Raw genomic sequence first — 24,370 nt, forward strand, 5'->3', positions numbered from 1 at the left:
ACAGACCAAAGTCTGCCTTCAGGAACACCTGTTTAGTCACATTGCTTCAGCAGATCTTCTTGAGTGTTACTGTTTGGGATTTGATAAACACAGTGTTGGTAATGTACAGATGGGATAAAATCTGTATGTCTCTCTGTCTTAGCTTTGATGGTTTTGCATATGCAAATGTAATATAAAATGTTAAACAGCTTCCAAGTAAAGCCTCAGCTGATAGTCTAGAAGCACAAAGAGGGAAGATCTGCTAAGTGTGTACAAGTCGCCAAGGACTTGATTTTATTTTATGTATTTTACTGAGGTTCCAAGGACCTCAAGCAGCCTGGCACTTTGAAGCATCAGGCTGAAGCACTGGGTCATTATTCACTTGGGTGATCCTCTAACGCTGCTGTCCTCTGAAACCTCCTGCATGGAAGCTAGTGTGGTCTCTGTGTTTTACAGTTGCCATCTTGGAGACGTTCCTAGGGAAGCAACATAGTAAATGGAAATCATGAAATATTTTCAAGCGAGAGGGAGTTCCAGGGTAGCAACAACTGTGGGAGCTCCAGGAAGACAAAATGTTGGCAGCTAATGATGTTTTAACCACTGTGTTGTCTAGACCTGCTCAAGCCTTGACTTTCTCATGTGAGAAACGAAAGCAACGCTTAAAACCATCTTTGAAGTTTTTTTATACATCATACATGAGAGTAAAGCAAGAAAAAAAGAGCAAGCCCAATCTTGCTTTTCTTATGGATCACTTGAAGTGGCTGACTTTCAGCTACCATGTTGCTGTTTCTTGCTCTGGACTTTGTTTTGATGAAATAACAGACTTTGTGGCACTATGGGAGAATTTCCAGTACACTCATTTGTTCCTTTGTAGAATACAATAGACATCTTGAGGGTGTTGTTCTTGTTTGTTTTGCTTTTAATGATCCCTTTGAAAGGTTAGGGTGGTCTTGTTACGTGAACTCTAGAATTCTTTCGTGCTTGGTTTGTTCTGTGGATCCTTTTGATTTTTTTTTTTTTCTTTTTCCTCTCACTTCTACAGAGAGGGATGGAAGAAGGGACAGGGAGGGAGTGGTGGGAGGAGTGGGAAAAGGAAAGATGAACTTCTCTTTAAAGTGTAGACTCTTGTTACTGGTAAAAATCTAGATCCTATACAAAAAACTGTTCAAAGGACCTTTGACTTCCCGTTCTCACAGGAGGGAAGTTCTGTTGACAAAACATCCAAAGTTGTAGAACGCTAATTTAAATCCTCGAAGAAAAACCTTTTTCTTGACCTTTGCCTTCTTCCTATCATTAGATTTCATGCTCTTCACTTTCCAGCCATGAAAGAGCAGCTGGTGGGGAGGGACAGAGGAAAATGCACATTCTCCTGAATACCTGTTGAGTATTAAATATTTGTTTGCTCTTCATTCAGGCATTTTGTAATAACTAAAGTGGTACAGAATGAACATTTTAATGAGATTTATAAATTTCTGGTGTAATCTATTTTTCTCTCTGTTGTTCTGTTTCAAAGTATAGTTAGGACTTCTTTTAAGGATTTGTTGTTTTGGTTTGGTTTGAGAGCTGTGAACAGTTGTTTTGGTTTTGAGAAATACCTGTGCTCCTTGTTACACCACAAAAAGAATTCTGGATTTTGTTCCTTTGATTGCCAAAGCAAATCTGACAAAGCTTTCCATTCAGCTATTAGAATTGCCTGTTTTTTTCTGTGCAGTTAATCATTCTCCAGACAAGTCCCACAGGTAGCATCCTCCCCCCAGTAAACAAGTGCAAAACAGTATCAAATATATCCGTTCAGGCACATTTCAATGTGTCTACCACTGCACCAAGATGGGCTGGGAGGAAAATTTATTGGTAATGCCTAGAGAGACTAATACCACAGGGGAAAGCATTTTCAAGGAAATGGTTCCCTGTTTGGGTAATGAGAGCTTATAAAAAGCCATGAACAGCCTGTGCGTGTCATTCACTCTGGCAAATAGCTGCAAGATGAGATACTAGAACGAAAGAAATACAGTTTGGGGAAGTTTTGGAGCCAACTCGGGGGCCCTTTGAAGAGAAGGAAAAGAAGGTTATATACTCATCCCTGGAGCCTGGTTTTGCCGGTGACATCTCTCTGACTTAAGGTTTGGCGGAATGAAAGACTGAGGAAATGATGAGAATTCCATAGCTGCCTTTTTTGTTTTCCGAGAGAGAGGGGGGCAAAGGTATTTGTTTTCAAAGTGTGATTACAATGGACAGGGAGGTTTTTGCTCCACCTCTGATATTTATGGTCATGCAAAGTGAGACAGTAAAAGACACCTGTTGGAGCAGGTCTAAATTTGGAGCGTTTCCTTTTAAGATATTGTCGGCTGTTTAAGGGTGAGTTAAGTCTTCGTGGGTGTTCCATCTGCGCAGATGCAGGTGCAGGTCTTCTCCTAGAGAATACGTTAATAAATCACCACGACAATCCCAGCTACTTATTACCTCATTCATTTTAGACAGAAAGGAATACCTCGTCTCCAAATATATAGAGAGTACTAATGAGTAACCTTGAAGTAATAATACAGATCTGTTTTTACGATATTTTAATAAATAAAGGGGGGGGGGGGGTAAAGCAGAGGAGGAATCTTTTTCTTCCCTTTCCCCTTGCATCATGAAAGTAAAAACGAATGGTATACTATAATTTTAAAAGTCAGTGTTGCCAAGTGGGTAGGTAATGGGAGTTCAGAAATAGCTTTGATGCATTTGATTTCCTTTCTGTTGCCTTGGGATGTTGCCTTTTTTCTGCTGATAATTTGTTTTAAATAAGTGGATCATATATAAATGCACTGTAACTTCCTTAGCATTTCTGTCATCTGAAACTGCCTTCCTTGGGAAACTGGTGTCTCGGAAATTCTTTGCCACTCCTATGGTGGTTCATTTATTTTTGTTTCAAAAAGTAGCTCCATGAGAAAGAATGGGAGTGACACAGATATAGGCAGGTGCTGTACTGTTTAAAACATCCTAAACTAGATCCTGGACAGATGTCCTCTTCCAGGGCTGGCTGTACTGGTGAAGGAGGCTACCACCTCCAGGCTGTCCATCCAGTCCCCAGCTGGATGTATGAGCGAGTACTTCATAAGCCACGTGTGTCAAAATGAGTTGGTTTACTTTCAATAGATTAAACAGCATGACTTTGATAATGTGGTTCCTTTTGCCCTGCGCGTTAGGGAGTGCTCCCACAAGCAGCGCCCCTGGCAGATCTGGAGRGAGGGATGTGATAACTCAACCTGATAGGGAACCAGGAGGAGCAACTGGGGGGCAGTCCAGGGAGCCGTAACTCCTTTGCTGGACTCAGCTGTCTATTAACGAATGTACTTGGTGCTGTTCCCACAGTGGTAAAATTGGTAGTCTTCAGTATTAGCAAGCTTTTATTAGGTTTTCTGTGCATAGAGTGATGTTTTTGAGGAATATTGTGGAAAGGGGTTGAAAGTTTGGTTTTTTTCCTAAAATGTGACTTCTTGAGATTGATGTGTGGATCTTCTTGTCTTTGCAATTATCTCAGATCTGCTCTTTTCATAAATAAAAATAAAATTTCTAATTAGCATCCAGAAAATAAATCACATTCTTTCTGGCTCCTCCATCACAAAAATTGAAGATGTTTGTGTGGATTTAGGTAATAATCCTTCTGCAGATGCACAAGCCAGAACAGAATCTGGTTCCCTTTCCCACAACTGAATTGGTTTCACAGTACTAATAAGAATTTGGAAAGTTGTAAAAAGTTACTTTAGTCAGTAAAGTAAGATCTGACCGTGAATCAAAACAGGGGAACTAGGTCTATTAGTRTGTAATATTTTACACATTAACTTTTCAGGCTGTAGCCACACTTTGAAAACATAGATGTAAGTTTAGTCATATTTCTTTACAAAAGAGGATCTTACTGAACACTTCAGCAACAGACTGTTGGCCTGTGAGGTGTTGTTTGAGCCACGAGTTGGGAATTAGATGTTCTCGAGATACCCTTGGAGATCTTACTTGCCTGTTTGGAAGTTCTCAGTTCACTAAGAGTAACTGCTCTAACCCAAAATGAATTAATTTTCTCAGAACATATGCCTTTTTATTATGTGTTTACACTTTGCTCAGTTTGTTATGCTTTTTTTGAAAACACATTGGGGGTGACTGTAGCCTTCCACTTTGGAGACAGAATATTTTTTAAATAATGTATTGTTTTTAAATAGGTGTAGACAAATATAAAAGAATTTGTAATTCATTGCTTTTATATTTTATGTTTGTGCAACAAATATGAATATAACGTGAAAACAGGTTTTGAGACATTGAACTTTATATTTTAAAGAACGTACTGCTGTTGCTGATTTTAATGCTGTTGCATCCACCGAATTTTATTGTGTTTTGCTGTTGCTATATTTTTTATTCATTCAATGGTGGGTTGAAAGAATGTACAACATATCTGAGTCCTATTTATAAAGGCCATGGCATGCCATATCCTGATGCTGTACAGGTAAGAAGTCATGAATCTTTAAAATCTGGAATTTTTAGAATCTGGAAATAGTAACAAGACACTTGTTGAATTTAGCCACAGAAAGACTTATTGGCAATGGATTTAGTTTGACTACTAGCTTTTTGCCAACTTTACAGAAAGCGTAAGATTAAAAGCAGAAAGCACGGGGCTCGGTGTTTGGTTTATAATCGTCAGTAAACGTATATTGCAGGGACTGTCATTAGTCATTTGTCTGCCTAATGCTGTGGTCTCAGACCAGCACTTAGCCCGTGATTCTGTTCTACTTTTCGAAGTTTTCAAAGGAGGAAGAGATGACTGTATTGTTTGGATGCTGTTGAGTGCATGTGACTTGGTAAATGCAGTGCTTCGTGTGAGTCATCACGCCGGACAATGCTGAGGCTGGATCTCATTGTTACTGGAACCAAGGCTCAGAAAGATGACAAATGGCCTATTCATTTTAAAAAGATGTGTTAATATTTTCATATAGTTGCCACTGTGTCTGTATTTTTTTTTATCAGTGCAATGAGCTTAGTTTAGTTCACAAGGTAGGTGGGAAGTGTATCCCTCACTAGTTACTGGTGTGTCATATTTACCCTGTTTGAGCTAGAAGTTCCTCTGTGTAGTCTAGTTGGGGGAAAGATACGGAACAATCAAGATTTTACTTTGAACATATGTTTTCAGCCATTGTATGTATTTGATGTGGTATAATGTAACTATTAGGGTTTTGACTTATCTGGCRATCTCAGGATGACCACTAAGGCATAAAGGGGCACAGATTCCTTATTGTGCAGGCGGTATGGTACAAAGAAAAAAACCAGAGGTCAGAGGAGTTATCCCTGCTTGTGTGAACACTGTCAGGCTCTCCCCTACCACATGTCAGACATGTGTTACTCATCAGCGGGATGTGGGACTCCATGACGCAGAGCAGACTGGAATGCAGAGTTAGTTAACACCCGCCGCTGGGGAATTTATCAGCCAATGTGGAATACAGGGGGGAGGAAACTGCCTGGTTTAAAGCAAAGTAAGGGTGAAATGAGGCATGTGACTGTTCCTCTTCAGTTAAAAAGCCTAATTCTGCTTGGGGCTGAGGGCCTGATTGCTTAGCCCAAGCAAAGCTTACTCTTGTGGTTCCCTTACCATGTTGTCTGTCTGTCTGTCTTATTATTATTGTTATTCTCTAGTATCATGTTTAGCAGAAGCTTTTTCAGTGGGCTGGAGGGAAATACCTGTGGGATTTTTGCAAAGCACTATTAATCTAGGTCATGCTAAGAAACCTGGATTTTGAAGAGCCTTTTCCTTCAGCCTGGTCGTTGAGATCCCAAATCACTAACTCACAGGGATGCATAAAAACGATAGCCTGTCTATTAAAATTAGATACACTTGGCATCAATTGAACTGTAGTTGCATAATTTTTTAATGCTGAGTTAYTACACTTACTTCTTGACTACTGTGAACTTCAACCTCAGTGATTTTTTTTGGTGTTTAGCGCAGCTAAGAATAATGCAAAAGCCCTAATGGAAAGAATCAGAATATACAATTAGCTGCTTAAAGGTATGTATGTGTGCTCATAATCCTTATTTCACATTCTSCTTTATTCCCAGCAAATATATATCTTTCAAAATGTTTCCATTCATTAAGAATACAATGTTGAATTCCCTCTTGAATAGCTGTTGTGTGGTTCTCCCCAAACAGCATTGTGCTGGCAGTTTCTGGAATTACACAGGAAATGAAGAGCATAGCAAACTTCCCTTTCTCTTGTGAAGACTTGCTCCCCGGGAGTTCTTCCAGTGGATCAAGTAAATAGCAGAGATCCCTTCCGAAGAGCAGCAGCATGTCCTCTACATTTTGTCTTTAAACAACCCTTATTTTCTCTGGCTTTAAATCCCTCTTTTTCTCTTCTTCAAATTGATTATACCTTTTCTCCAGCTAATGAAGATTAGATGTAGATTTCTTCTGCTAGTAGTTAAATTTCTTATCCAGCCATCAAGAGATTTCTTATAGAACTCTCTCCTTCTCCAGCCACTGAATGTGAAGTACTCAGCTAGGAAAGAAGAGGAAGTGGTGATTAGACCTTCATATGCTATTTGGCATTGCAGAGACCTTCCACAATTACTCATTTTAAACGTAACTTACATGTACCTGCATACCTGCAGATTGGCCAGCAATAACTGTTGTTATTCCTTTAACTGGTCATCTTTAAATTCTTTAAAGAAAAAAAAACAACYAAACAAAAAAGACTCACCAGAAAACAAGAGAGGAGAGGAGTATTCTTAATTTCAGATTAGTGGAAGCTCAGGAGTTTGAAAAATGTGGGTCAGTCAATGCATACAGATTAAAGAGAATWGGCACTCAGACTGAAAATGACTGATGGATTTTAATTAAACTCCAAGGGTTGRAAACAAACCAGTAAGAAAGCAAGTGAAAGTCAAGTTGAAGCTGAACTTCTAGTTTTTCTGCATGTAAATCCTCTGAGCAGCTTATGATATTTGCAAGAGCACAAGAGACAGTATTCCCTTTGATTTTTTTTCTTTGCTTTATTATTCTTAATAGATATTTATATACATATATCTATAAAATGTGTGTGTATGTGTATAAATACATATATATGTGTAATTATTCACTTTTAATGCACTGGTTATTTATAGAGCTCTTTTCTATATTATTGTTATTAATTTTGCTTCCTAACCCCACCCCTCCACTCCCAGCACCCAGATGAGCTACAGCATTGCTGAAAGTCTGAATTTCTCACTTTTGTGATTTTGAATCTTAGCCAGGTAGAATAGTAATAACAGAATCAYGGCCAGCAGTGCCATAAATTTCAGCTAAAGTATAGGGGAAGAAAGGTGRTTTCTGTTTGTGCTATTGTTAGAGATATTTATGCAGGGCAGGTCTTTCAGCAAGTGTGATTATTTTCGGAGAGGCCCTTTCTCCATTCTCGCATTAGAGCGGGCTGGGGATGTGTGTGGGGAACAGCACCTGAGGAGCAGCAGCCATACGGAAGGAATAAAATCTCTTGAGAATGAGACTTCTCTTTACAGCCATTTTTCACTTCTAAGGCCACTTGAAAAATATTGTTCTTCAGGTAGATCTTTTTCCTAGATCCCTGGGTTAGCATTTGGGTGCTTGCCATTTTCCCAGACCAAGAAGCTACTGGAGATTTAAGCTTTTCAAGTAGGAAAGTATGCAAGCACATATTTTGCAGCACCAGACGCTATTGAAAGAATAATGGACTCTTCCCACATTCAACTCCATTCTTCTTACACGCACTCCCAGACCTCTGGAGCCGCTGCGCTAGCAAATGATTACATTCTGTTTCTCTTCCGTAACTCTTCCTAAACAAAATCTGAATTGAGACGTTGATTTATACAACTTAGATTCCTTTGTTAAAGGTAGCCTGGTTATTGAGAGGATGGAGCACTGAGCCTAATTACTGCTTGCTGGTATGTTTTTCTGTATCTTACCACTTGAGAAAATAGCATATTTTAAGATCTGAGGAGTGTATCATGTGTTTTAGATGCAAGTCATGATAATGTAGCTCTAGAATGCAAGATTCTGCATTTTTGTTTTTCCCCCAATTTGCCTTATTATATGAAGGCAAAGAATTGGAAAAATTAGACTTTGACATGTTTTCACTATGCCCTTAATATTTGCCAACTGAAAAGGACAGATTATGACACTAAGGAAATTATATAGATTACGAGGTCTTATATGTGACAGCGATAACCTCATGCCTGGGATAAATGACTTTTCAGAAAGGTTATCTGACCTTATTTCCTAGTAATTTATAATTTTTCTTGKGTGGGGGGAAGAGATGTTAGTCTGTTTGATTGTTATAGAGAACCACTGAAGTAGGCAACCTTTCTCTTTTCAGGGGAAGAGTTCTCTTGCTCTCTAGGTGATCTGATGCTGGAAAGAATGTAAATTAAAATGTAAATTGATATACTATTACCTGTTTGCATTGATAGTCTTGTAGTTAAAGTATGAAAAAGGGATCGTGCTTCTCTAAATGGCTTTGTGGCACCTAATTTTTCTCTTGATTTCTTCATTTTTAAATTAACCTAATATAACTTTCCTGTCTCATAAGAACATAAATCAGGAAAGTTTGTATCAGTGCTGTAAATGTAAAATGCTGCTCTGAGTACGGGGTATTGACTGTTGACTTTTCTACATTTAGAATCAGAATAGTACTTCTACAGAAAGCAGCTGCTGTAGCATTGCATACAGTATGAGTTATAGCCACATTTAAATCTAGATGTTTACTTCCAGCACTTGCATTTCTGCATCTGTCAGACCCCAGTAGTATTTAAATACGTTGCTGTGTAGTTTATTGTTTATTATATTGTTATATGCTGCTGTTCTTATAATCACTCTACTCTCTGCAATTTCCTCTCAGTTTAGTTAGTTATTCTGCAGTCCTTCGTACAAAAGCACTGGACATACGGTGAAAAATAAAATGTTTCATTTCACATTGAGCCACCACTCCTGGGTATACAGTCCAGATTGCAGATAGATGGTTCCCTGTGTACGCCCGAACTGGTTTTGCAAATAGTGGCTTGAGCTGGCACTGCTTGTAGCGCCGCACCTGAGCTAGCCTGCGGGTGGCTGTACTGCTGCCAGGGCCAGGTTAGCTGTGCCAGGGCAGCGGCRTAGCTGTGCACGTAGCGTAGCCTCCGCGCGAACGAGCCCTCCTGGGGCTCAGAGCGTGCCCCCGAGCTCCCCGGGGGAATCCGCGGGAGCCAGCTTTGGTGCAGAAACAGTACTAGTATTGTGCAGGTTTTCCGAGGTCTCTGTTATTCGGGATGAAGGAGAAGAGGTGATATTTCTTAATCCTAGCGTTTGTTTTGCTGCTGTCCACTTCCAGCCCAGCCATCTGATGACAGTTCTTGAACTCTGAAGAATGGCATTTTTGTTACCCGTAGGTACAGATCTCGTCAGCACTTCCAAGTTCTACCAGAATGTCAATGTCAAGTAAGAGTTAAAATCCTTTATAGTTCTTGCTTCAAATAGTTTACTTTTTATAGTAGAAAACTAATTCCCTTTAGAAAGTGATCACTCCCACGAGTACTTGTTTTCATTTCTCCTAAGACATTTTAAAAGCATGCCAAAAATTTCTGCGTTAAAGCGTCTTTTGAGATGATTTGGAATGCCAAGTGAGCTGCTTGTGTGTGCTTTTCTTGTGAAAATTTTATGCATGAAGGGAAGGAGTTAATGTTTTCCGAATGACAGACTGTGTTAATAAAGTAAAAGGCGATACTGCCCTGCTAAATAGTGGCCCTATAGAGATTGTGTGCATGAATGAGGATATAATGAACATATATGTCAAGAATGCTACAAACAACAGAAATGCCAACATTAAGGCTGAAGCACAGCTGAGGAACCTGCTGGAAAGAAGTCTGTCATTTTAGCTGTTCCTTCGTTTCTGTGTTTTGGAATCATAAAGGATAATTTTCACCATAGTAAAGGCAGCAAGCTGCAGCAAAATAATTTAAAGGCTAATTTCCCGTTGACACTGTTTCTGTCTGACTTCTTAATTTTCCTAAATAAAAATGTGTTGTGTCCACTGTGGAGGTGACTCGTAGATTCCATTCAGGACTTTTGGAAGTTTTCCATCTTTTTACATCAGCTTTATGGCTGCTGTACTACTGTTGACTTCCACTTTTCTTGCAATGTCAGTAACAAAACCCAAGCTTTAATTTGGCACTCTCAATACGAGTATCCAGAGCCTAGATGGCTTAGGGCACTACTGTTTCCAAAGGTTTCCAGATATGCTGGCATGTAGCTGGTGAGTCATTTTCATCATTGGTCAGTTATTTTGCAAAGTTATTGTATGGTGGAGAGATGAAAGCTGAATTGAGCTGTTCATGGTAAAAACAATTAAAATTAATTGAGTTTATGGGAAGGTGCTAGCAATGTGAGGCTACAGCCAAAAGTGTGCTTGCACATGCGTGATAGTCGAGGATAACCTCAGTGCATGCAGGTGAAAGATGACGGGGCCGCATCTCTGCAAAGGCTGAACTGATTGCAAAGGGCGAGTTCACTGGTCAAAACCGCTTGCTGCAGGCCGGGTAGAGCATTGGTATGGAGAGTTAGATGAAGTTATACAAGGAAGGAAATTACTGAGCCTCGAAAGCATTGCTCGCAGGTAGTCACTGGCTGGTTTGTCTCTAGAAGTAGATAGTATTTTCTTATTTACGCTTAAGGTTAATATTCATTCTGAAAATTCTGGGGTGTTTGGGCTTCTAAATCTAATATGAGGAAGAACAGCTAGACAAAATTTGTGCCAATATGGATCCAAGTACAGGGAAATAAGTGTACGAGAACCCGTTCTTTGCAGTCTAGTTCATTACCTTAAATAACCCCTTTACTGCCACTGTTAGTGTCCTGAGTGGGTCCCCTGCCAGTGTCTGTAAAGAGGGAACTTTGTAATCCGCTTGGATAATAAGATAGTAAATATTTTAATAAATTAAGATAGATAATATAATAATAAAATAGGTCTTAATATAAAAATGATCAATTGAGGTTAAATGTTACCAGAATGTATGAAGCAAATGTTTTGCTGTTACTTGATCATTTCTGTGCTTGCTTGCTGAGATTTTTACCAGTTATATTTATTTATGTTTTCTGAGTATCTTTTATTAATGTAGCTACTTCATTGCTGAACAGTAGCTTTTTTTTTGTTTGTTTGTTTTTTAAACTCACTGCTGGGTCACTTCTAGCTTTGGTTTGAAAGGAGAGGTTTTCCTTTTTTTTTTTTTTTTTTTTTTTTTTTTTTTTTTTTTTTTTTTTTTTTTTATNTTCTTTTTTTTTTTTTTTTTTCTTTTAAGTAGAAATGGAAATGTTGTACTGTATGGTTTGTACTTCCAGAAAATTCTTCTGAATTTTAATTTGTATTTGATTTTTGGCTGCTCTGCAAGAATATATGATCCAATTGATTCAGGCACATTTTTAATTGAAAGCATACATAGTTTGTATACATGGAAAAAGTATCATTTGCGGGTAGGGAAGCGCTCATGGGAGTGCTTGAGTGCTCTTGTCTGCACCTGGGCATGTAAGTGTAGCAAACGATCTTATGTGTGTGTCTGTTGTGTATTTGTTTCTTTTCATCAATGTACGTCAGAGGTCTGAATACAAATAAAGTGTGCTATTCAGGCTAATTAAATCAGTGCCTGTGTAGAAGAACTTTGTTTCTGGAATTGCTCTTGTAAATCTCAGATATAAACAAAAACCTAGTTATTTTTATATCGTTTCCCTTTGCCTCATGTATGTGATTCTGGGAGTTGGAGAGTTATATGTTTATGCTTTTATTTTTATAGCAGAATATTTGTGTGGCTGGATTTTTATTGAAGCATAATTCCTGGTTTCCTTAAAGCTGAGCAGTGCTACTGTACAGTGGAAACACACATTAATTTCAGAGTAACTGTAAAAGGTTGTTCATTTTGAAGCTGTCAAGGCCACAGAATTGCTTTCAAGAGTTTCTTCTTTGAGAATTGTTTGCCACTTTTGTAGAAATTGCTGCTTAAGCCACTGAAAGTAAATGGGAAGCTTTTCCTGAAAGACAGACAGACAAAGAAAGTATTTAGGCCGTGGGATCTTACTGTCCCTCTTTCTCCTGCCCTACCTACCTGTGGATGATGCAGGTACCGCTGTTTTTTTGTTGTTTCCTTTCACTTGCGTGCTGAGATGAGCAATATCCAGAGGCTCTGTTTAAGCTGAAGCTGGCTTTAGTTTGTTCTTTCTTAGTTTATAGTTTCCTCACAGACTGTGAACACATTGAGTTAGTTCCTTTAAAATGCAGAATAAAAAGACAGTACCTGTGTTAACGTATTTAGGTTCTAAACTCTTATATGATTATGGATATGGTCCTTGCTTGCATTAAACCTGATATTCCAGCTCTTTGAAGTAAACCTATCTTCTAGTGAATTCCTATGAAATATAAAATCTCCTTTTTGTTAGCAGTGCAGCTTCCCTGGTTAGAATAATCAGGCCCATGTCTCATATTGAAGTGCCACAACTCCTTTTTATTTTTAATAGTGAAATATATTGGGAGCTGAGTCAGAAGCATGGGATTTTTTAGAAGCAAGCATAACACTAGTCTTTTAAAGCTTCCTGTTCATTTTGTTTTCTTACTCATTGCTTCTTAACTCTCTTCGATTTAATACTGTTCTCTGCAAAAGCAACCATTGTAGACTTGGGCCTTTTTATACTACTGATACAGCCTGGAGAGTTAGCACAGGTCTTTATAGTTACAGATTGTTCCTAATACATTTTTTCTTTACAAGCTAAGGGCAGGACTGTACATGAATCTCTCTTATTGTATTTGTGCTTTGTACTCATGTACTTGTTGACTGTTTTACAAGCCAGTAACGTAGTAGCCACAGGCTAGGAAGCTTGCCCAGAAATCTGGCATATTTAATTAGTCCTAGTAAACAAGCAGAGTTTCAAATTTAATTTTTCCTTCTTTAATTCCATATAAACCTCAAGCCATTTAAAGCTTAATTTTGACACTAGCTTCATTTATGCAGTTGGATGATACTGAAGCAGTCCACAACCACAGGCAGGGAATAGTCCAATCTCTTCCAAGCAAGAAGGGAATATGAGATGTTTTGTTTTAGTAGTATCTGAGGTTGTCATAAAATTGTAAAAGATAATTTTTGGGTCATCCAATACACATTTTCTTTTTGTTATGCTAAGTGTTTCAACATGAGAAAATTGTCCTACCATGAGTTTTGCCTTGTAAAGGAGAAGGATTGGCTTTGTTGCCACTCTGGTCTTTTTAGAGAGGATTGCTCTAAAAGCAAATTATAGAAGAATCTGAATTCTCTAATTTGCCGTGGCCAGTTTACTGCATCTAGCCAGCGATGTCTAAATCACTACCACAAATGGCATGCTCTGTAGAGGGCTCGGTTGTTGTCTTCTCCTTTTTCTTTTCAATCACAGCTTGAAAATGGTTCAGCAGTGAAAATGGTTCTGAACTACTGCTTTCCTTATTAGAGACCATTAAAGTTTAGATTAATAACATTTCTCCTATCTATTTCATTGCTGAAACCAAGCTGTCTCCAAACAACTAGTGTACCAATGTCCCCTTATCACAGCCATAAGATGCTAGTTTTAGCCAAAAACTGGGCTTTGCAATTGCAGCTTAAAACCCCCCAAAAAAAGCAGTATTTAAATTGTGAAAAAGCACTGATGAGCTGTATCTTATTAGCTGTCAGGACAACTCTTCCTTCAAAGGTGTTTTTTTAAAATGAACAATGACTGTTCTTTTGTATTTATCACAAAGGTAGTTCCCTCACAACCCACCTTCTGCATAAAGCGTGCTAGCTAGCACATGCTGGGAGTACGCAGAACGAACGATGCTCTTCCTTGCACAAAGTTTCTCACTGAACAGTAGCCATCCAGGAGAAGGAAGCTAACTTACTGCTCAAAACACTGGCTCACTGCATTGAATTTGCCAGGATTTTCTTCTGTCCACTATTCTAATTGTCACTGTGATCACTGTGCAAAAGGGAAGAAAATGTCCTCCTGCCAGCCTTAAGCTGTTATTCAGATCCTGTTAATTGGTGAAAGATGAGAAAGGTTTTAGAAATCCAACCCTGTCCTTAGCATATGGTGTATATTTATGTTTATGTTCAGCTGGGGTTTAATGTTATAGTGTTCCAACTTTACGTCCTCCTGAAAGCATTTTAGGTGTAAGCTTACTTTCTTATAATAAGTAATATGATGCAGCAACTTCTGTTATAGCTATTAAAAAATCTGGAAATTTTAAATCATGAGTAATCTAGTTTAACCAGAAACTAATCCAGTGTGGTTCTAACCACTGTAATTACTTGTTTAAAAAATGTAAATTTGGACTTTGGATGGATGTTTTACACTTCTTGTGGTAACAATAGATTTTCCTGAGTGGGCTGATGTTTTGGGGGGGGATTTTTTGTGTTATTTTTTTTCCTGATGCTCATGTTCATTATCCTACAGTATTTCTGATGGTGTTTTGTAAAATGCCAGTTAGCTGTTAAAATAGTTGCTTATAAAGTTCTTTAGAGTTGAAAGAACAAGCGTCTCTGCAGTTTCCGTCTGATTTCAACTTTCCTTTGGTTTTAAATTCCGATGTCATGCTATAAAAAGAATGCTGTATTTTTTTAATTGCAAGTCTTTGTTTTAATTAAGTTCTTACTTGACTGTCAAAATATTAGTTGATGGATTAAATAGTATAATTTCATTTGATACTAGAAAGAAATGCAAATGTCCTAGTGTTTCTTAAGTGATGTTCATATTGCTCAGGGGATTTCTTCACTGCAGAAATTACCTATATTCTGCTACTGGAGTTTTCCCTAGTCCTGGTGGCTGTCTGTGTTCAGAAGTCTCATGGCTCAGGGTTGATGTTGTCCTAAATCCAGACTAGCGTGTATCCATAGATGTGTCTGAATACATTGACTGAGCCACTGTTTTGGTTTACTCAAGCCAGGAAACCCCTCTGTTTTTCTGTAGGGAAGCAGCATTCATCACGTCTAGTTGCTCATATCTTACTGTAGTTTTCTCTAAAAAGTATTTTTCTTTTATGTGGACCAGTCTGTGTCCTGGCCACCACAGCCAGGCTCCTTCTGCATTGGTAGCAGAGTCTAGTTCTGTACCCACTTTCTTTTAATTTCTGGCTAAGATGAAGCTGTTCTCATTAAGTATTTGACGTTTATAGTTGTCTGTTAAGATCTTGTCAGGATGAAGTCTACTTACTGTGTTACCAAATGCTAAAATGTTCATGTATAAAGTGGAGTTGAGAAGTGAATAGGTAGGACTGTAAAATGAATCAAAAGTGAGACAGAAGCAGTAGGTTCCAGGGGGAAATCAAAAGGAAACACAGGTCAAAGCATCAGCCTAGGAAGCTACAGAACCTCAAGGAGCAGGAGAGAAGAATAATTCACTTACTGTAGATGACGGAAATGAGTTTTGCCAGATTTACTGCAGAGGACATCCTACATGGGCTGGATTTAGGTAGTTTTCAGTAATTTAAAACACAACACTTGAATTTTTCACTTCTTTGCATTCAAAGCTCATGTCGTCTCTCTTGCTTTCTAGACTCTAAGTACTGGGGGGAGCCAGACACTGCTTTGTCTGTCTAACACAAAACATGAGTTGCTGAATAATACTTAAGATGTAAAAATTGGATGTGCTCTTTTCTTGTCTGTCCATCTTGTTCTCTCTGTCTGTTCTTCCTCTTAACCCTAATAGCTTACTGTCAGTCTCTTGTCATATTGTTCTTGGGTTCCATGAAATTTAACTGTAGAAAGAGATAGAAATATAACGCAATGGAGTTTGCATGCATTGCCTTTTAGTTTGTATTTTAAATGGAGAATGCTGGCTGACTATTACAAATGTGCTGGTCTGAATGCATGTATCTTCTAAACAAAGACTCAGGAACATGCACCTTCCGTCGGAGGAGCCCATTTGCTTTTCAGTTGAAGATCCTACGAGAGGAAAATGAGTGATCAGGTAGAGCCTGTGCACAGTAACAGGTTGCAAGAGGGATTTTTCAGTTCTGATAAACTGATGGTGCAGAAGGTGGCTTTCATAAGATACCCGGAAAGCTTTTCACAAAGGGAAGTCTAAAGGTATGTGTGGCAGCTATAGTTTGTCCTGCTTCTGGGCACTGCAATGTGAAAGGGAAATGCTTTTCTTCACCTTGTTTCCTTGTTTTATTCGCTTCTGATTTTACTTGGCAGTTGGGGGTAGGATGGGGTGAGGGGTTCTTTTTGACTATGTTTCAATAGTCTGAAGGTAAACAATGACCTTAAATCTCTGAGTTTTGTACATTGCAGATTATAAATTCTAGTCACTAGTAAAATCTGCCTCACCTGGAAGGTACAGAGCGTCTTTTGAGCCTTACTCAGCAAGGCTCTAACCAGTGAGTTGCACTGTTCTGGGTACTGTATTGTTTGTCTTTGAGTCTAGGCAAGTGACATAAAAAATTGTGGCAGCCTTGCTGTGTTTAAGCTATATATTGCTAGTGACCTACAGTTTGACCCAGTATTTAGTTTCACTGTTTCCCATGCATTTACTGTAATTATTTGATTTAAGAAAATATATCATATGTCTACGGCTTAGCCCTTTGGGAACTGGCGTAGGAGGGATCAGCAGGAGCTGCTGTTCTTCAGTAGCCTCTGTACTATTCTCTAGCTTCAGCTGTTTGCTTAAAACTTGTTCTTCTTATGTGCTGTCATCCTTTCAGCTCTTGTGATTTTAGGGAACCGTTATTTACTAACGTGAATTTCCATTAAGCGGGAAGCAAAATGAGCTGAAATTTGGAAATTATTAAGCTTACCAGGTGCAGACTGTTAGCTTTTTCTCTTTGTTTAACAAAGAAAGCATTTCCCAAAGCTTGGTTAAATCTCTTAAATCATAGTTTAGCCCAACATAAGACAAATAAGCTCAGATACCAGATCTTTACCAAAGTGACTAAGCCATGTCCTGTTCCGTTGGAACTGAATCAGTTACAGTGCACAATAAACTATTTTATTGTCATCCTGGCCTTAACTGTAGCATAAGATGATTACATTGAATGCATATAATAATAAAGCTTACACTTTGTATATACTACTTTAAATATTTTGGCAAACTATAGAAAGAACTTTTACGTGCAAGGCTTGATTAATTCTTTTCCTCTGTGTATAGAACAAGTAGCTGCCAGAGCTCAAGGGTAAAACCTATTAATAATGTCTCTCCTGCAGTTCCCTCCCTCTTTTACAGTGTATTTTGTTCATACTCAACTCTGTACTCATCATTTTGGTCTGTTGCTTTCCCAGTTTCTGCATGGCAACTTGGGGTGCTCTGGCAGAGTTGCATCTAGCAGAAAAGCATCTACTGTAGAAGATTTACATGAGCTGTGTATTTCAGTGGAGAGCAGAAAAAGAGAAAAAAGGCAGGGTGGTTGTGGGAGCCCTGGTTCTGGCGTTAATTCCTATAGCTCTTAGATTATATAGTTGTAGTTGGTATGGCAGGGAAGAGCTTAGATCCAAGTGTAGAGAAATGCCTTCCCCAGCAGCTACGTCCAGCGTGCTCCTAGGGATGCACATGTAGCCAGCAACACAGCCGTGCATCTGCCAGGATGTGTTCCTCTGATTTGGGCACAACTAAAGAATTACTACTATTCTCTTTTTTTATATATATGGGGAAACTGAAACAGGGCAAAGAAAAACAATTTGTATAAGGCCATGGGATGAGTTGGCAGCACAGCCATCAGAACCTCTAGCTATTCAGCTTCGAAGTCAGGGAGATACTAATGTTAAAGCAACAGTCAAGATAACGACTGATTTCTACAGGAGCTCACACTGGATCATTATAAACTGCTCTTGACCTGAAGCAAATATTAATTCTGTGTATTGAGTACTAACCTATATTCTTTATGCTAAAGTCATGTCATCTTTGGCTGTCAATGAAAGAAAGTTCCTTTACCAGAAAGTTTCCCACATACTTTTGTCAGAACAGGTTCATAATTTTTGTTATGTTGTATGAGTGTATTAGAAATGTAAAACAAACAAAGACATGCAGTGAAAATTTTAAATATTTATTATTCAGAAGATTTTTCAAGCAGTTTAGCTCATTAGATCAATAAGTTTTTGATTCTAAAAGTGCATCCCACTTCTGATGCAGTGTCTCTTTAGAAGTAACAGCCAGAGGATGGAATACTGTATTCTCTGTAGGTAGCTATCAGACACCTCTCCTGGCAGTTGACTGGGCATCTAGTTTTAGAGTTAAGCTGTGAATGTGGCACATCCTCTCATTCCAGATCTTCAAGGGACCAAAGTGTGTCTTTCACTCTTGTCTATGATTGTCACAGAATTGGAGGAGGAGAAACAGGGAGAGCCTGGAGTGCCTCTGAGCTTGGAAATGGAGGTCAGGATCATGGGGCCTGTGGCACATTTTGTAACACAAGTAGTAGTAGCCTATGCCTTCTTCAGGACCATCTTGGGGAAGTGCATTTCTGCCAGTGCCCCTTTCTCCTCTTATGCTGCTGAAGTATTGTTCCTCATACCGTGAGCAGAACCAGTTTTGTCACTCGGGATATTGCACCATCTAATTAACCTTTATTCATTTCTCTGTTAAAATCTAGCAGAAAATGAGTGACTTAGCAAAATCTTGCGGGATGGTCCAGAAACAGTCGAAGTTGGGCCGTGCACTGTCTACAGCTACTGCTCTTCAGCCCAGAGGTGGCAGCATTTCACTGGTGGGCAAAGTGGGCCTTGGATACAGTAGGGATATTCATTTTGCTAAGTGCTTTGGGATCTTTTTGGCCAAAAGCACTGCGTAAAATTAAGGTCATAAGGTGTCTGGGATTTTGAAGAGCCAACATAACAGTGGTCTTTCATTATTAGTGAGTTTACAGCCAAGAGCTGTCCCGTAAATGAGCAATGTGATTTAGAGGGTTTTTTTTCTTTAAAAGTAGGAATGCTTGAAACATTAAAGGTGGTCTGGCAGCTTTTGCTATAAGACTTCTTTTAATGTTGATCTGTATACTGGTTGTATGTCAACACGAACACCGCCACCATGCAGACAATCAAGGGTCAGCACCGTGCATTGGATTAGATGGTACACTTCTTCATGTAAGAACACAGTACATATGGAGAACGTGGTATACTAGCTGCACAGACTATATGAGCTATGTGTGATTTAATTAGAAAATAAATGTGTGGAATGCATAGTTTGTACTTACTGTGCTTTTATTTTTTATTTTTTTAGAAGTAATGGGGATGGGGGGACGATGAACTAATATTCCAAAGTTGAGGGCGGACATGATTCACATATCAGTTCAGAAGCCAGATTAGTCATTGTAGTTATGATTGGTTTTCCAATGTGTCAGTGCTCAGATTGGAGTACAGATAGCCTCAGGTCTTTGAGCTTATTTAAAGACCCTTGTATTTTCCGTCAGCAGCTGTGTGAAGTTAAAGGGAAGGAGGCCATGGGATTTCTCTTTCTCAGCTAGTTTATTTGGGAGGTGGTGAGGTTAATGTGGCAATATCCCATGCTTAGTAGAAGCTTTTTGGCTTTAAGCATTGTGTGTGCTCCCTTCAGATTTATGATTTTGACCCCAGCCTGGCATTATCACATTGTCAGTGGGAGCGCAGGGCCGGTTTGAACCTCCAGCTCTTGGCGTTAATCTCCCTTAATTAGTTTACAGTTGAAACAATTGACCGTCTTTTTGCCTTTAAACAGGGGAAGTTTGCTCTATCAGTGGTTGACTTCCCCGAGGGAGGAAATCCTGAGGGAGGTTATCACGAAGAAAAAGCTCAGGGCTCCCCTTTCAAAGTAATGCCATGTATGAAGCATGCATCAATCCTGTTAGTACTGCTTATTATTTCACAATGGCGTGTGAGGAATTACATGCACCAACGTCTTCAAGGACTCTTGCAGACCTTTATGTAGCCTCATCCCGTGTCAGGATTTTGTGGCATTATGTGCTAATAAAAGCTGATTTTACACATAAAATTTTAACATTCTTGAAAATTGCTCGTTTAATTGTTGATCTTTCACTGCCTCCTCAGCAGATCTCTGAGCCTCCTCAGTGTCAGCTCTCTGCCAGGGAGCCCTCCATGCCTCATCATTAGGGCTAAAATCTGCCATCACTTAGCGTAACACACAGAGGTTGCAACTAGGAGCAGCCCCTTCGCTTGCATGTAAACACACACAATAATAACCACTATAATGGTAGAGCCAATGGGAGTTTTACCATGTGTTTTAATGACTTGTGCTTGATTACATTTGCTAGTTTTAACCAAAGTTCATTTAGTAATTGGTATGATTCGGAGGAAGGGTTCACATTTGACATTCCTGGCTCATTAAAGAGCTCCAACAATGGCTGTTGCAACTTTCATCTCTATAGTGATCCTCTCTGATATATATCCAGTCATTTTCTTTTGATAAACTACCCAACCCAGCATTCATTAACACTTAACCATCTGCAGCTGGCCCCTTCTAGTACCTTCTCTGTTGCTTTGATGATATAATTAAAAGCATTCTGTATTATCTTTTTCAGACTGGTAAGTCTAGGTACATCAGCTCTCAGCACATGCACTGTTTGTTATTTGATTCTCTCTGTATCAGCTGTTCCTTGCGACTGGCTCATTTTTCATATGTTGTAAAGATTAGCTGATGGAGAGAGAGATCAGAGGCATGAGAAGAGTGTGGCTTTCAACATTAGTAACCAGATGCTCATTTGAAATGGTGATGGAGTTTGTTGTTATCTATTAGATTACTTGCCTCCTTTTCTTTTACCTGAAGATAAACTGGCTTAAGCACTAAGTGTCATCTTTAGTGGCATGTTATGATGGAGTACTCTTATCAGTCTAGTTTAGGGTGGCTGTTCTCTCCTTGTGTCTGGTTTACAGAAATCACAGCTTTGTTTATGCATGTGCCCAAACTTGTCTGTTTGACCTTTGAAGCTGTGATTCTAATATTAATCTATGAGACTGGTTGCAAATCACCTAGGTGGTCTGTATTTCAGAGGATTTGCACTGAGGGACCTCCCTCCTGTCCAGTGTGATGTTCTGTTATTGTTTGTATATGCACACTGAAAGCTAACTTAGAGGAGCATTTCAGTACATCTCCTTGTCTGCCCATACTTCTTGTGATGGAGCTGCAAGTAGGATCGCGCTGTGCTACTGTCTGTCCACTTTCACTGATTTTGTGTAACTTTATAATAAAGTTGCTTAGCCACAGCAAAACTGTATCAGTATGCAAATATTCTACAAACCTCAGCTAGTAAATCCTCACGACCCTGCCCTGTAGCTAAATAGTGTTATTCCAGCTTGCAGATGGAAAGACTGGATATATGAAAGCCACACAGACAACTAGCAACAGAACTAGCATTTTTGGGGGAGTTGCTGTTTTATGCTCTTCTACTTGGTCTCTCTCCTTATAGCCTTCCTGCCTTGGCTTGTGTTTGAGAGGTGGGGGGAGGTGTTACAGATCTTGAATAGGGAGGGAAAACCTGGTGGCATTCTGGCACTAAAGAAGCTGTGTCCTCTTTGTCGTCTTCAAGCTAAGAACTGTTTTCTTCCTTTGCTTTTCCCTCTCCTTACTACTTTTTCTTTCCTTTTCTGTTTCAGGTTTTTTATGCCTCTTGTCTTCTTCCATTGTTTTATTAATTTTCCCTATTTTCCTGCCTGCTCCATTCCTTTCCATTTTTCACCTATTATAGTATATTAATATATAATATGCACAATATAATAAATAAATACCAGGCAGCACTTTTTTATTGGGAAAATATGAAAATTCTCCATGTCTTACAAATACGCAAAAAGTTGAAACCATCCTCAGGATATAGAGCAGGAGGGAGTTTACTGACTTCCAAATATGAGACCTCATTATAACTAGTAGAGTCCTTATCCTCTTTGCATAAGAAACATTGCTGTTTGGGCTGGCTTCCACAGCAACATCTGGGTCACTGATAACATCAGTACTGGAGCATTGCTAGGTGAGCTCATGTTTTGTTAATGAAGTAATCTACTAAAAGCATATATATCATTTTTGAGTACAATGTACTTTACTGCAAGTGTTACACTATTATGATAAGAACTTTCCTTTGCCAGTGGGACTTGAGGAGATTGTTCCTGTAGTTAATAGTATGCCTAGCTTGAATTGAATGACCTGCTTGAGAAATGCCATCTAAATTATAAAATTTTACCACTTAAATACTTCGGTAGTTCAGTTTAGTAATCAAGAGAAATACACTGAAAAATGGCTTGCTAGAGCCGATATTCTCCGTAGCTTTGATGTTGATAAATATTCCAGCATGCTAATATTGGTTACTAGATATACGTATTAGCTCCAGACGTTGTGAGTGCTCCTTCTACTGAGCTAACAAAATAATGGAAGTAAAAGTAAATGAAAGTGATCTTGATCACAAACATCTGACTTTATCGCATCCTGAGTAAGAGAACAAAGATTGGAAGGAATATACTGATAATATAGCTGGTTCAAAGTTTATTAGGAAGTCCAAGCATCAAAGTAAAAAACTAAAAATACAGGCAATTTCAGGTGTGAATTGATTTTTCTTTCTCTTTTTTTTTTTTCCTCCTTATAACCTTCCCTGGAGATCACAAGTTTAATTATAGGCGTCTCAAACGTTCCAGTGTTGTTGTTTTTTTTTTTTTTTTTTAGATCTACAAGCTAAATACTTCTGTAGCTTTTCCATGCTGAGAAATAGTGGAGGGTGTTCAGACATCCAGTACACTCTAAAACAAGCTTACAGGTGTGTGGAAGGGAAAGCGCTATTGGCAAAAAATATCAGGCTTCTTTTGAGATAGATTGCATATAGGTTTTCCACTACATCCCAAGAGTAGAGAATGTACAAAAGGAAGTAATAAATGAGTCTTTCTGCTTTAGAGCTTTGTTCTTAACAGATAGTTGAAGCTATTAGAAACTTCTGAGTTTCTGAAACACTAATGTGCCACTGATCTGGTAGGTGAGACTTCCTTATTTGAAGGCTGTTTGGCTAATGATGAGAGCAGAGTTTAACAGACCATGCCCAACTTACTGGACTGACTAGGCAAAAGCTGTGTAACTGAGCTGTGGCAGCAGTTGTTTCCAATGTGTAGTATAGAAAAAGGGGAGCAGATGCCATTTCCAATCCCTATCATCCTCCAGGAAGTGTTGGAAAAAATACGGTAGGGTTGTGTTTGCTAGTGGAACGTGCACAGCCTTGCATATTCAGGCAGGCACTTAGCCAGAAGCTTTGAATTATTGTACCCTGACATTACCCGCTGTAACTTTTAGCACTCTGGGGCCATTACTTTGGCTTGCTGCCCAGCAATGTGCAATTTCCACTTACAAAAATAAGAAGATGTAGCAGGAGTAATGACTCCTTGGAGGAGGTATTTTCTTTTGCAACAAATCAACCCAGGGCCAGCAGGTGTAAGTTTATAGACACAGTCCAATAATGGCAGCCTGCACCGTTCTCCGCTCTGTTAATCCAGCGGTAGATGGACAGGAATAGATCTGTCTTTGTAAACTTTTCACCATCCATTGACTTGATTGTAAAGTCAAACTTTTTTAAATGGTCATTCAAAATTCTATTATGACTTCTTTTTTTTTTCTCTCTCTCTTTTCCAGGCACCCTAGAATTCACATCAGAACAGGGCTAATGGATGCTCACCTCTACTGTCTGAAGAAATATGTGGTAGACTTCCTTGTAGAAAACAGGTAAGACACCTGGCGAAACATGAGTAGCAGCAGGTATGCATGCTCACATATGGTTCATACCCTAGCTTTTAAAGGAAAATTTGTTTCATTAAATCAGCTGGCATAAAATATAAATGTAAAAGAAAACAGTTTTTAAAACACTAACTACACTGAAAAGAATGTGAAATATTACGTCTGAGTTTCTTATTCAGATTTTTTTTAAAATCTAATAACAGCCTTTTTGAAAATCTAGTAACAGCAAAAGTGAAAGCTAAAATTTTTGCTTTTCTGCATCCCTTGTTTTCCTAATGTATCTGTCCTTCTTGGCTGCTCATTTCGCCAGGGCTCTCCCATTGTTAGAGCTGTGAATACATTTCTGACCTTTGATTTCCCCTACCACAGTCTGTTTTGGCCTTTGAAATCACCTTTTCTCTCCCCCTTCACACCCACCACCACTGCAGGTGGGCTATCTCTGCAGCATCCTATGTTTTTAGCTTGTGGTGTTCCTCTCTAAAAACTCTGAGACCACCCACTGAGAGTAAGAAAAACATCCATTTATGGAAGCGGAGAAGGATCTTAGCTATAATATTTCATGAAACAGACAGAAAAAACCCTTGTTTGTCTTTAAAAAACAAACAAATGAACAACCCCCTCACAGTATGTAGTTCAGTTTTGAAATGACTTCTAGTTCTTAGACTTTTTGTAGCTGTGTCCTGCCCACTGTACATACTGAATACTCTCTGAGTTTTC

General features: G+C 38.9%; 1 protein-coding gene across 1 annotated transcript in view; it reads left to right on the forward strand.

Moving 5' to 3' along the window:
• The window catches only part of EIF2B3 (eukaryotic translation initiation factor 2B subunit gamma), a 101,664-nt gene that overhangs the window by 27,749 nt on the left and 49,545 nt on the right, over positions 1-24,370 (forward strand). Inside the window, exon 6 of the mRNA XM_085308155.1 lies at positions 23,552-23,641. Within this exon, the coding sequence (XP_085164281.1) occupies positions 23,552-23,641 (90 nt within the window). The remainder of the gene's footprint in view (positions 1-23,551; positions 23,642-24,370) is intronic.

This window comes from Rhea americana, unplaced genomic scaffold, assembly GCF_003343005.1.
Source record: "Rhea americana isolate MKP2758 unplaced genomic scaffold, rheAme1 scaffold_27, whole genome shotgun sequence".
Classification (NCBI taxonomy): domain Eukaryota; kingdom Metazoa; phylum Chordata; class Aves; order Rheiformes; family Rheidae; genus Rhea; species Rhea americana.